Source organism: Pantherophis guttatus, chromosome 4, assembly GCF_059756535.1.
Source record: "Pantherophis guttatus breed Tessera chromosome 4, ASM5975653v1, whole genome shotgun sequence".
Classification (NCBI taxonomy): Eukaryota; Metazoa; Chordata; class Lepidosauria; order Squamata; family Colubridae; genus Pantherophis; species Pantherophis guttatus.
In genome coordinates, this window is record NC_142066.1 from 29,150,222 (window position 1) to 29,164,520 (window position 14,299).

A 14,299-nucleotide genomic window follows, 5' to 3' on the forward strand; every position below is an offset into this window, starting at 1 on the left:
CTTTCCTTCCTTCTTTCCTTCCTTTCTTCCTTCCTTCTTTTTTTCTTTCTCTTTCTTTCTTCCTTTCCTTCTTTCCATTTTAAGACCTTTTTCATAACTACTAGTCCCCTTTTTTCAAATAAAGGACTAACTCATCTGGGAGAAAAGTTATAGCTGAGTCTATTTTCTTTTTGTTTTTTTCATTTGCAGTCATTTCTTAAACATAGGAAATCATTTAAGAAGAATCCAGCACCTGCAGTTAGGAATAATACAATCATTTCTATAATTTCACAGTTTACTGCATCAGTCATAAAAAAAATTATGATCAGATTGATTGGTCCACCAATTACTGGGTCACCAAAGGAATTATTTCAAATAAAAATCCAAGGTCTGAACCCCACAAAAACGCTGTCATTCTAAATTCTGCTCTTTTTATTCTAAATACAAGGAAGAATGAGAAGCTTTGATTAAAATAATAGAATCTGAATTCAAGTCGATCCAGCCCAAATTTAAGAGTCCATTTATTCACGATAATACTTTCCACAATTGTTACTTGTAGCAAGTTCTCAGAAATCAGATTCCCTTTAAAAGCACTTGTTTTAACCTCAGTTTCCTTTCAATGTCATGGGACCAAATGTGATATTTTAAGACTGATATGGAGATTATGTATGAAATCTACATCAGAAATCTTAATAAAAACATTCTGATTTAAATAAACAACAAAATTTAGCGAAGAAATACAGCCAGCATTCAGATCTCTCTTATATTTCTGCAAAGATCAGCAGATGAGGTGATATTTCCTGTTTTATGATACTCCCAGTAACATGTGCAATGTTTGATCTTTCACTACATTTCAATCTTGTCTCTTTTCAGGCTAATGTGAGAATCAGGATGAGATAATAATTAAAGGCTGGGGGCAAGACTGGAGACCTCTATACAAATCTACTCCTAGTCACTGATTTTGTACCCACCCAGTGACCCAGTCCTCCTAGCCCAACTTACCTCACAAGGCTATAGTAGAAAATCAGAAAAAGGAGTATTATACTTGGAGTTTCTAGAAGAAAGACAGTGTAGGAAGTTAGCACCCACCCCTTTCCTGGAAGAATGAAATATTTTAAGAAATATTAAAAAGGCAGAATATTATGTTTCCCTGGATGAGAAATGGAGAAGCATGTTTTAAAGACAAAGCAGCTCCCACCTTCCTGCCTCCCCCCTTTTGTCAATGGGACAGAGGCAGAAACTCAATCTTTGTTAATGGGCCATAATCTGCAACACAATAGGACCCATCTAGGACAGAAACTGACCACATGGCACCTGGGAAGATTACATCAGCCAGCAAGGCTAGCTAAGACCCCCACCCTCTGGGAGTCTGACAACCAATCAGGATACTCTTTCAGGGCCCCAGGAAGTTCAAAGCCAGAGAGAGCATAAAACCCGGAGACTCGCTGTATCTTGCCCCTTTTCTGTTTAGGAACTCAAGCCATGTGATCCTGTCCACCAATAAACCATCTTTCCAAGCAGTCTCCATGTTTCCAGTGTCTTTTTCCCCATTTGGAGCAGAACCCAGAAGGATATTTCTTCCAACAACAGTATACAAATTAATGGAGTGTTGTGTATTCTAAAAATTTTCTTTTAAAAATGGAGAGATGTGGTTTTTTCACATTCCGTACATTCTGATGTCGATTTTTGGTGCTCTAAATTAACAATATCCACAGTCTGAAACTGTTATTCTCCCTTAAACTGTTGGGCAAATGCAAGAAAAGTTCTCATTATCAAAGGAGGCTGCAGTGTTACACAAATCTGCCTCTCCCGATTTTAATGGACCCCATTTAATCTGTTTTAGTAACTAATTCCTTGCAACTGGGATAAACTGAAGGGTCCATTACCAGATTCTGGGTCTCCCTCAAAAGCCATGAGGACTAGAAGCATAACATGCAGGAATGCAATCAAGCTTTCCATGAGAATTATATCCAGGACATTCTCTGTCCATCTCTTTATGAAATTTGCTTCCTAAAGCTAAAAGTAAAGATTCCCCTTGCACATATGTGCTAGTCATTCCCGACTCTAGGGGGCAGTGCTCATCTCCGTTTCAAAGCTGAAGACGTCTCTGTGGTCATGTGGCCGACATGACTAAACGCCAAAAACTCACGGAACGCTGTTACCTTCCCACCAAAGGTGGTCCCTATTTTTCTACTTGCATTTTTACATACTTTCGAACTGCTAGGTTGGCAGAAGCTGGGACAAATAACGGAAGTTCACCACATGATGTGGCATTGAGGATTCAAACCGCTGACCTTTCGATCTTAGCCACTGAGCCACCACATCCCTGTTGGGATGTTTGCTTCCTTCATCACCTTTAAGCCAGTTTCCAACAAAACTTCTCACAACTGTGACTTCCCTCATCCTAATCTTTAGTTCTGGATGGGGTTGCATTACTTGAGACAGACCCACTGCACAATTTGGGGTTTCTTCTAGACTTGTGATTCCTGCTCAAAGAGCAGGTGACAATCATGGCTAGGAGAGTCTTTGTACAACTTTGTGTTGTGTGCCAACTGTGTCCTTTTCTGGATCAGGGTCACTCAATTCACCTTGGTCATTTCAAGCTTGGGACTACTGTGAAGTGCTCTACATGGGGCTACCCTAGAAGATTGCAAAGGCAGAGTTTTGGAAGCCCCTAGGGTGGCATTTGTAATATCACTGCATTATGATCAATATGCTTCTGGATGCAATTCAAGGTGTTGGTCATTACCTTTAAAGCCCACTCTGGCATCAGTCTGGGATATCTGTGGGACCATCTTTCCCCAATGGGATTGGCCTGCCCCATTCTTGCTGTCAGTAGGGGCCCTACTGCAGATCCCATCAGTCAAGGAATTTCAACTGGTGGGAACCGGAAGAGCTCTTTTTGCCATGGCCCCTGTCCTCTGGGACATTTTGCCACAGGAGGTGAGATTTGGCCCTCACCCTTCAGGAAAAGCTTTAAAACTTGGCTATGCAGGTTGGCTGAAGCAGCTTTTGGTTGGAGCTTTTGGTTGGTGCAGGAAATAGAGAAGACACCACCATCACCTCTCCACTCCAAATCCAAGGTTTTTGGTTTGTTTTGAATTTTTTTGTAATTTTATCCGGCTTTATATTCATAACTGTTTTTGTATCTGCATATTTTACCACGTTGCAAGCCGCTTAGAGTCGCCTCCCACTGCGAGATGGGTGGGCAATAAGTTTAATAATTTATTAATTAGTAACATAATTGTGTTATTAATCCTCTTGGCACTGGGAACGACCGTATTAAACAGAAAGCAGAGCAGAGCAACGAGCGGCTTGTGACATCTTGCCAGCCCAAGCAGAAAACGTACATCACAAGTTATCTCTTGGGAGGGGGACACACACACACACACAGCACACACAACGCGGATGGTGCAATATTTCCCCGCGTCTCCACCAGGCTCCTGCCTGTTCCTTCCCCACCCTCTCTCGGGCTTCCCCTCTCGCTGTTCCCCCTCTCCATCTTCCCCCGCCTTTGCCAGTTTCCTTTCCGAAAACTGTCGCCGTGGCAACCGGCTTCAGCGGGACAAACTGAACGAAGGATGTGGTTTTGCATGAGACTTCAGCGATGGAACATTGCCATGGCAACCCGCCCGCGCCGCCCCTCAACCAGGCTCCGCCCGAGCGGATCCGGCCGGGCGGGGCGGGGCGGGGTGGGGGGGGGAGGAGGAGAAAAACGAGAGTCTTGAAAGGGTGAAGGCAAAAGGAAGGAACGAAGCAGGGAACTGTTAGTCTCGCACATGCGCAGTGGGAGGGACGGGACTGGGAGGTAAGAGGAAGGGTTTATTGGGAGGGGTGGGGCTTAAAGGCCGCTGTAATTTTGAAGGGGAACAAAGGAGCGGAGTCCTGTTAGGCGGATTGCTGGGATTAGGCAGGGCCTACAAGTATTATTTCTAGCCACGTGACTTTGCAGCAGCCCCCCCCCCTCCTGTGGCCTTCCAGGACCTTAAGGGCTGACATGTTGAAAGGGCTTTGGTATGAGTTGTTAAATTGGGGTTGCCAGACTGTGCCCCGTTTATCACATGGCTGTTTATCACATGGTAGCGGGACCCTCCAGGTCCTTGGGGGTTGAAGTGACTAGGGAAGGCCTTTCCATGAACAGCAGAGTCCCATGACTAGAATTTGATGATGTCAGGCTTCGGGGTTACCTAGCAGGATTTGAAAAAGAAATTATCCCCATAGGAGTCAGTGCCTCCTATGAAGGATTGTTTTGATCTTCCATAGGAGGCGCCTGGATTCTGCTTTATTACACATAGTGTAAACAGGCAGGGACTGTTGTGATTTCAACTACTTATCCTTTGGGATCTCAAGTTCTGAATCTTAGTACGACATGCTGAAAGGAGGACTAGATCTGTGTGTCTCCACTCTTAAGCTAGTATCCAGTTAGAGCCTGCTAGGACAGTGCATCCTAGGCAAAGTTGATGTACTACAGGTAGCCCTCGATTTACGGCCACAATTGAGCCCCAGGTTTTTGTTGCTAAGTGAGATATTTGTTAAGTATGTTTTGTCCCATTTTACAACCTTTCTTGCCAGAGTCGTTAAATGAATCGCTGCAGTTGTTACGTTAGTAACATGGTTGTTGAGTGAATCCGCTTCCCCATTGACTTTGTCATAAGGTTACAAAAAGTATCAGAGGACCCTAGGGCAATGTGGCCATCATAAATATGAATCAGTTGCCAAGCGTCTGAATTTTGATGACATGACCATGGGGTTGCTGCAATGGTTGTAAGTGTAAAAAACGGTCATAAGTCACTTAGTGCCATTGTAATTTCGAACAGTCACTAAATGAACTGTTGTAAGTCAAGGACTACCTGTATACCATCTAACAAGCTTGACATGTTATTAAAGGCATGCAAACACATAAGATTGACATAATAAAGTGGCAACCTCAATTTTAAGGCACTGCAGAGCATGGAAGTGTTTACTCCGTTCATGGGTCTGAGTTGATATGCATGTATTGGAGGAAGATTCAATCAAATTGAAAAATGGAATGCAAGCAGAAGTCCAAGAAGAAAAAGTTTGGAAAAGAAAGTAACCTGGAGTGAGGGTTAAATATGAGGCAAATACAAGACAAGGTTTTGGGGAGGAGGATATACATCCATCTAGGCAGAATGTATAGAGAATAGAGCAATACCTAAGATTTAAAAATGGTATAGAATTTGACTAGGCAGCTGTGATTAGTTTGAAGATCTAGTGACAATTAACAGTGATAAGCCTGAATGGGATGTTGGTATAATCTGAAAGTTTAAAACTTTATAGTATATAACATGATAGAAAATTACAGAAATGTATGGAATGTAAAGTAGATGATGGGGATAGGAAACAGAGCAATATATCATGTCCCTGGGTAAACTTAAAAGATTTCTTGAGGTTAACAATAAATATACATTCTTGTGCAATCTTGTTTTAACTCATTCTATTGTAGTGTCCTCTTAACAAGTGCTGGAACTATGATTTAACAGCTCTCAATCTATCATATTTTTTTATTTTTTAAAAGTCAAGGGATCTGTCACTTTCTAATGTTTCTCCTTCCCTACTGTAACTCATTTAACCTTTTTTTAAACTTCTGACCTCCAATTTTTAATCCATTTTATTTGGTTGGCATCCAAAATTACCTCTAAATGAATCAAGGAAACACTTCGGTTAGTTGGGTATAACTCAACACTTTTTCTTCTCCTTCCCCTCCCATCTTTCATCAGGATTGGTGGAAAGCTGATGCATTTCTTGGAGATGGTTGCTAACAACTGAGTGAACAAAAGCAACGGGTGATGTTGGCTGGAGAGATCAGAAGACTGTATCAGAGCATACCAAAATACTGAATGCCTAAATATTAATTGTATATTTGTCATAAGGGTTTTTTAGAGAACAAGGTACTTTTATTATTTTTTGTTGGGGAGGGAGTGCTGATTTCACTCAGGTTTCAGATGCTAGGAAATTATTAGGCTACGGAGAAAGGTTTGCAAGATAGTGATGAATGTGAAGATAAAAATGAAGGAGGTTTTGTGGTTTTGAACTGAGTCATATTCAGGCAAGGATATTGAAATGGAACTGATTCTAACAAACTCCTAAATCCTCTTGGGCAAATAATTGCATTTTAGCTAAAGTTTCCTCCTAGAATTGCTTTAAGTAAAAACAACTGTGGTAGAAGGGTGAAATGCATTTTCTCATTAAAAGAATATTTGTGCTATATGGAATATTTCTTTTGGGGGAAAGCGGATAAAGCTAAGGAGCTAGAAAGATAATTTTTAAACAGTTTTGGGATCATTGATGAATTCAGGTGGTCTTTCAGGTGATCCTTTAGATAAATTTTGAGATAGCAATGGACCTAACTGCTGAAAAGATAAACGGTTGTTAATTTTATGAAAAGTGAAAGTGTCTGTTCAACTTTGCAGACAATTGCTGAAATAACTATAAGCTTTATTGTTCAGCCAGTTTAAGAAACCTGGAAGGCAGGCTTCTGTAATCTGTTGCCCTCCAGATATGCTGGGATCACAATTCTCAGACTACCAAACTGCATAGTTTATTAGGCTATATTTGATTGGGATTCTGGGAACTGTCATCTCAATACTTTGGAGAAGAGATAATTATGACTAGATTTTTCCATGATCTCCTATGCAGAGACTTGGTGACAGCCAGATTTTAAATGTGGCAGTAACAGTCAGTGTTACGTTATGTTCTCCCATGTTCAAGCTTACTCATATCATATAGGAAGTCTTGACTCATCCTTAGATTGAGACTCCAGATTATGAACTTGCCATTCGACCTTGCTAAGGTTCAACTTAAGTCTGTTCCTCCCCAAATAACCCAGTCAAGACTCTTCATTGCATCATTTTTCTAACCCAGTGCAGACATTTAAAGAGTAATATCATCAACATGTTGATGATACTCACCCTTTGCTGCTGAGTGACATTACCCAATGGCTTCATGTAGCTGTTAAATAAGAGTTAAAAAAGAGCCTTGGTAGTACAGAGGTCTAAGGCACCCTGTTATTAAGCTAGTTATTAAGACCAGCTGCCTGCAATTACTGCAGGGTTCGAATCTCGCCAAGGCTCAAGGTTGACTCAGCCTTCCATCCTTTCTAAGGTAGGTGAAATGAGGACCCAGTTTGTGGGGGCAATAAGCTGACTTTGTATAAATATACAGAAGGATGAAGGCTATTGCTGAGCACATTGTAAGCCGCCCTGAGTCTCCGGAGAAGGGCGGCATATAAATCAAATAAAAAAAAAAAAAAAAAAGAGGAGCAAAAGGGCCTGTGGCATTCCATAATGGGCTCTATTTCATTCTCTCCATCAAGATACTGGCTGTTCAGGAATAAGAACCACCATTAAAAAAGGGTGGCTGCACTCTTGCAGAAGCATATCATGGTGGTATGTTGAACTCTGGTTCAAAGGCGTACCGTGGGTGGTATGAAATCTGTGGGCAAAAATGACAAGTTTAGGAGGGCGACGCTCTTTCCCCCCCCCCCCCATCTCATAAAAGGCTACCAGGCAGGACAACAAGTGCAATTTTCATCCCGTAATTCCCTGGTTTGAATTTTAACAGATAGACTTCTAGATATTCCTTTTTAATATTTTCCCAAATAGAATTACAAATAATTCTACAGAAGATTCTTCTATTTCACAGTTTTTAATATTCTGTCTTCTGCATGTTTAACTTTATTTGTCATTTAATGTCGACATGGAGGAAGAGGGTGCTTATGTCACTACTTTTGGTAAGCCTTTCCATTAGATATAATTCTTAGCTGACACAAAACAATTAGGGAATGACTATTTACAAGTTGTGCATTTCAGTATTATAGCTCTATTTTGGGAAACAGCCATGGAAGAAAAAAAATCACATTGAATTGAGAAGATGAAAGGAACATGATATATAGTACATTACACAAGTTAAGTTATACTAAGTACCAGAAGTGAGCATCTGGTGAGGATTTCTTTTATAGGAATAGTTGAAATACTCACTTTTATGGAGCATCATTTTAAAAGGAAAGGTATTTACTGGTAGTTCGTTGTTTCATCATTGCCATTTAAATGATAGCCATTTGGATTTTAATCTGCTCTTCAGAGGGTTTAGGACAGTGCATATAGGCATCTTCCACCCATATAGTTATATAGGTTAAAACATGTTCTCCAAACACATAGACTCAACTTCTACATGGTTGGCCAGGTAATTCTAGGATTGGTGGAAAGCTGGTCCATACTTCTTAAAATTGTCAATATTGAGAAATCCTGGTGTAAACCAATAACTCTTAGTGGCTTAGATGGTAAAGAATCATTATAGTGGTTGCAAAACTACACTTTGCTTGTCCCTAAACAAAAAGAACAAAGTAGGCTTGTGGTTAAGGCCCACTCTACAGTTCCATGATTTGCATAAATTTGTTTGTTGGAGAAAACAAATTGGTTGGATGTGTATCACATGCTAAGTCATAAATCAGTTTTACAACAATAATATTTAAATTTATTCAACATGCTAAGCCAGAGGTGTAACACATGATGGCTAAGCATGTGTAAAACTGGGCCCCAGGAAATGTTACGACACCAGATTTGAATTTGGGGCTCCTTAATTGCAGTTTGAAGCTTTTAGCCATTTTTCACATGCTACTTTCATAAAACAATTATTTTCAGAAAGTGATACAATGTTTCAGAATTCTCATTCTCTTTCTCTCACAGATAGAAGTTGAAGATGCCATTCTTCAAATCTGCCTCAAGCTTTCGTTCGGAGAGTAGTGATGGAGACCTAGAAGGCATAGGTAATTTCCAAGAGAGGGAAGAGGATATTGTGGTGGTGGTGATGATGGAGACCTAGAAGATATGGGTAACTTTTAAGGGAGAAGTTATTGCAGTAGGAACTGTCTGCACTGCTAGATTCTACATTGGGATTAGAGCCCCTGAAACAAGCCTGTAATATGATTTAAGTGTTGAAATAGGAAAGCAAGAAGCTATCTTACAGTTCGTGTTATGTGTCCCTGTTTGTTTATACTAGGAACTTAAAAACACACTGAACTAGGTCAAATGTATTTAAACCACTATTTGGTTTTTATGATAATGATGAACTATACTTAGTCTCTAATAATTGACATTGATACTCTTTTTGCTGACTATAAAAATAAACTTCCACAGTTAGTTATGTTCTGTTAGCTAATATCTGGATTTGGTGAAGGTATGGTGCAGTTTTCCTCATTGACTGGGACAGTTATTTCAAAGTGACTGTCAGGCTACGAAGTTTTGTTCATCCTCCTTGCAAACCATATCTCTATCAGTGACTTGAGACTAACTTCTATTGGCATCCTGCTGTCAATTGAGTTGACAATGCAATGCAATACAATACAATACAATACAATACAATATTTTAGCATGAGAGTTGGATAACTGTGACTTTAAATCACTAATGGAGAATCTGCCATAATAATTCAAGTTCCCCCTGCTTTTCTATCCTGTTGGAAAGCCCTTTATCCCCATAGATCAAAAGATTTGGCAGGCAGTAGCTAAGGACTTAGAGCAAGTGTATTTTTGACATTTAGATTTACTGAAGGTTTCCCAGAATTTCATCGTCTATTTTATGTGCTGCAATTTTTCTCGGTCTAAATCTGTTATAAAATATCTGTATCATCTTCATTTCAAATATAGCTTGACAGTTTCATAAAGGGTATTTGACTGGAGGTGTTGCTGTGGTTTTGTTTCAAAAATGTTGATGTACTGCCATGGAAAGCTGTGAAATCTTTAGAGAAAAAAGTTGAGAAAATGTAAACTGTATAGTAAAGTGTGCAAATGTGCACCGCTAAAAGAGCTTCTTGCTGACTGAGCAAACAATAGTGCAAAATAGGGTGGGGAACAAAAATTGAGGTAACAGAATCGTTGCATATCTCCCCATTGAATCAAATAATAGTATTCTGTTAATTTTTGATTGGAAGAGATTGGGAGCTCATTCTCAAGCCAGATTAAAATGCTGCCAAGGAAGCCAGTTTTTGAAAATGAACAGGCAAGAAATAAGCTCTTTGTATCCCAATAATAAAGGGGCCAAAGAAACAGAACCAGGGCACTGTGGCTGTTTTCCACATGCCTTGGTACATTTTGTGAGCTACTCTTTAAGCTAGAGCTCTTCATTGTATATTGGTTTTGAAATTGGAACTAAATTAAAGAAAACACAAAAGTCTTTGCTAGCATATGGGGATAGCTAGGGGCATGAGTCTCTGGTAGTACGAGGACCCGGAGAGTGAGTCAGTAAACTGCGAATGAGCAAGTATGTCTGCCTGTACTTGACTTCAGAATTGTCCAAAGCAAGACAGAAACAGAGGCAGATGGATGGAATAAAGCATGTATCCAGATCAGATTAAGTTGCATAAAAAACTTATTCCCTTTTTCTAGGCAAGTATTTCACATGTTCAGAAGAAGCGCCACCATTTTTATTTTCCAAAAAACCCTATAGGGCAGTGATGGCTAATCTTTTTGCTATCGCGTGCCAAAAGTGGCTAATCTTTTTGCTATCGCGCGCAGGGAGATCACCCACGTGTGTGCCCACACCCATAATTCAATGTGCTGCCTGCCCCTCCCCCCCCCGCTTTTAGCACGTGATGACCTAGTGGGCCCGGTAGGCCTGTTTTTCACCCGCCTCAGGCTGCAGAGGCTGTCCAGGAGCCTGGGGAGGGCGAAAACGGCCTTTTCCATCCCCCTGGAGGCCCTCCGGAGACTGGAAACAGCCCATTTCCCAACTTCCGGTGGGACCAGAAGGCCCAAAAATCAGCTGGCCGGCGCATGCATGTGTGCTGGAGCTGAGCTACGGCAACGTTCGCACACCCACTGATAATGGCTCTGTGTGCCACCTGTGGCACCCATGTCATAGATTCGCCATCACGGCTATAGGGCCTTGATACATTCTTCTAAATAAAGGCAATGCTTTTCAACAAGCTAGCTTCTCATCTACATTTTTAATGAATTTTTTACTGGAAAAGCAAAATATATGGGGCAGAGGGACTTGCCAGGGTTATGCAAGGAAGGTATCTGTGGCTGCTTTAGTGTTTCTGAGCATTATGTTGTTTATCTCTGATCTAGACAGTAAGTTTGTGTATTCTCAGTTTGACTCCATAGCACAGAGGTGGGTAACTATGGCTCCTTTATGACTTCTGGACTTCAACTCCCAGAATTCTGGGAGTTGAAGTTCACAGGTCATAAAAGGGCCATAGTTCTCTACCCCTTCCATAGCATATGATCTGAAATTCAGAAGGTATCCTGGCAAAAAGCAGAAATTATTTTCCCTTTGGTTAGGTTCCTTATGGATATGTGTGAGATGATACAGCTTTTGGTATTCTTGGCAGGTGCACTATGAGATTGGTGGAAAATAAAATATTCTGATATATGAGTACAAGAATAACTGTCCTGATTTTATGGCAAGTGGTTAAACTTCAGGGAACAATCTAAGCCAGAGGGTCTTCAAAGAGTGTAGGGAGATTGTAGTAAGACAGTGATATATATTGATTGGGCAGGGAGAAAACTGAATTTAAGCAGAAACATCTAGTTCTCTGCGTTCTTAAAAGTGCTTTTTATAAAGTAATATAGGTGCGTTAAGTTTAGCAAAGACAGAAAAGTAATTTGTGACCACCTATAAGCCCTCACTATTTTTTGTCTAAGCCACAAAAACTGGAACTTGAAAATTAGCTTGATCCAGAAAATTAATATTGGCCAAAGAAGATACTGTCTGTTTATGCAGAGGTTCATACACAGATCATAAAGCATCTCATTACACAAACTAACAAAATCTATTTATTTGGACAGGGCCAGAGAACAAAATAGAGATAAGATTCTCAATCCTAAACTCAGTGATCCCTACCCCAGTTGTTTTGCTCCAGATGTGATAAACAGGTCTTTTAGAAGGATTCCTGCTTCACCTTTCAGTGATTGGGAGGGGACCTCAGCAAAAAATTACCATACTGGGTTGTCGTTCTTATCACTTTTCTTTCTTTCTACCTGCATTTCCCATGACATTGTCTTCCACCAGCTGAAGGCGAGTTGGCCAAGTTGCAACGCCAGTTCCGCCTTTTAGAAGGTGACCGCCATGCTTATGCCTTGGAGTCTCGTGAAACCATCCGCAGACAGACGTACGTATTTAATCAAATATCGTTCATCAATTCTTCATTTCTCAAAATGTATTGTGAAACCTTCAGCATGTATAGGCTGGGAGGAGAAACTACCTTTTCCTTTAATCTTATGCAAGAGTTAAACAATTATAATTTAATTGACCTTATATTAGGGGCAAAGTAAGAGAAATGAAGGTGATTTGGAAGAAACTTCTCATGAGCTTTTATATACTTTTAAAATGTCTCACTGTTATATCTACTTCATTCTTCAGATGCATTGGACCTCAGCTCCTATTTTGGCCATGGGATTGAATGGGGTCAACTTCAAAACACATAAAGATGCTTTTTCAAAAAAGGCATAAAGGTGCTTTTTCTGGAAGACTGTTCAATCAGAATCAGGTCTGATTGAATGTTGGAGAATGGAAGGAGTTATATTCCTTGCAGTCATGTAAGGACCACATGACTTCAAGGAATATAAATCCTTCTGTTCTCCACCGTTCAGTCAGAACCAATGAAGCTTCTTGGATGAGAAGCAAAACATCTTCAAGAAAAAACAAAGTAAGTCCAGTTGCCTTTTGAAAGAAAGCATCATAGAAGTCATAATATGCCTAATTGGATAGATTTGGGGAATTATGTAAAATCTACGAAATCTGTTCCAATTGCTATTATTAGAAGTAGCATTAGAAATAATTTAACTTCCCTCAGATGTCCATCTTGTTTGCTTCCAGCCTTAAACATTTTTAGCCGAGTAGCTGATTTCTTACCTTATTATTTTCCAGTCCTGAATAATTTCATACTTTCTGAGCCTCATCTTTTTTTGGTTAGCAATGACACCCTGCATGCATTCTTTGATTTCAATCTTTTGAGCTCTCATTTCCAGATTTGGCTTTTGAAACAGTCTGGATATTTTATGCCTTACTTCATGGAGAAGACTAAAAATTGAAACATTAAAAAAAAAATCAGTCTCTTTTCCCTTTCTTTCTTCATATGCTGATCCAGATGTTGACATAATGCTGATGCACATGACAACTGCTATGCTCTTAGTAACATATAATTGACCATTGTGAATGCGCATGAGTTGCTTTTATTTAATACCATGTGGCCATGTGGCCTACCCCACACAATGCTATACATATATACATCCATTTTGTAGGAATAATTGGTGTCTACCATTATGTGTTCTTACAGAATTGCGCAGTATTGATCCCGGATTTTATCCGTCTTCATCCTATCCCTTTAATCCAGTGTATTCCCAGAGAATCCAGTATTCCTACTTTCTTTCCTCTTTTTATTTAAACTACTTCATTTTGCCTTCTATCAGGAGAACATCCCTTCCTGGTTTTCTATGTAGGCATTCAAAAATTATACCAACTTCAAGGGAACCATGTATTTTTATTTCCCCTGCTTACTTTACAGTGACAAGTTCTATTATCCCAACAGTCATCTCTGCCCCAGACAATTAAGCTCACAGATTTCCTAATGCAAATATTAGAGCGGATTGTCCAAACTGGCTGTCTTTTAAATACACATTTTACCTGACTCTCCATTTACCCTTTATTCCCCAGTCATAATTTGTGAAATACATGTTCAATTGCAAGTTCATAGCCCTCTAATCTTTCCTTGCCCTGTGCCACAAACTCTCCCGAACTGGCGCTGCCACCACTCCCAACCAAAATTCAACATCACCACCACCACCACCATGAACATCTTGTTCCTGCCCACCAGGCTGCATCTCACCACACTATTTTACCATCTCTGAAAATCCCCACTTCATTTTTGTTGGACAGGGTTGAGGTCAAGCGCCTGGAAAAAGAGAACGAAGATCTACGATACAAACAGGCTGTGGCTGAGGGCCATGCCAACCAGAAGAAGGAAAAAGCCCAAAGTGAAATTCTCCGGTCCTTGTTGGCTGAACGGGATGCAGTGAAGGAACAAATAATGAAAGAAAAAAAGCGGATAACTCGGCTTGATCAGGAGGTATAAAGAGACAGGATAAGACCAAGATTTATTTTTCTAAAGTGGGATGAAGCAGCAGGTTGGGGAGCTAGGATTCTGGGATTTTAGAAGATTGATGTAGTTACAATATGAAAGAACAAGAGATTAGGCATGTACTGATACATGGTTTTAGAGACAGTATGGTCTAAGATGGCTGTCCACTACATAACATCCAGTTGATGTATTGGGTTTTCAATTTTTAAAATACTCAGCCTTTTG

General features: G+C 40.2%; 1 protein-coding gene and 2 long non-coding RNA genes across 4 annotated transcripts in view; 1 reads left to right on the forward strand and 2 right to left on the reverse strand.

Annotated features, from left to right (window-relative positions):
* Positions 1–7,431, reverse strand: LOC148113941 (uncharacterized). Its single transcript, XR_015733693.1, has 3 exons — positions 5,634–7,431; positions 982–1,033; positions 1–232 (listed from the first exon to the last, which is right to left on the reverse strand). It is a non-coding gene; the product is annotated as an uncharacterized LOC148113941 (long non-coding RNA).
* ODAD1 (outer dynein arm docking complex subunit 1) overlaps positions 3,626–14,299 on the forward strand; it is a 27,375-nt gene continuing 16,701 nt past the window's right edge. Inside the window, exons 1-5 of one of the 2 annotated variants that reach the window (XM_087891846.1) lie at positions 3,626–3,787; positions 5,718–5,888; positions 8,685–8,764; positions 12,007–12,106; positions 13,873–14,062. In XM_087891846.1, the coding sequence (XP_087747972.1) occupies positions 8,698–8,764; positions 12,007–12,106; positions 13,873–14,062 (357 nt within the window). In that variant the 5' untranslated portion in view covers positions 3,626–3,787; positions 5,718–5,888; positions 8,685–8,697. The other variant, XM_087891845.1, reaches the window with a different exon arrangement.
* Positions 8,446–14,299, reverse strand: part of LOC117666678 (uncharacterized) — a 6,777-nt gene continuing 923 nt past the window's right edge. The window contains exons 2-3 of the long non-coding RNA XR_015733692.1: positions 12,850–13,017; positions 8,446–8,816 (exon numbers count right to left, since the gene is read on the reverse strand). This is a non-coding gene — a long non-coding RNA (uncharacterized LOC117666678). The remainder of the gene's footprint in view (positions 8,817–12,849; positions 13,018–14,299) is intronic.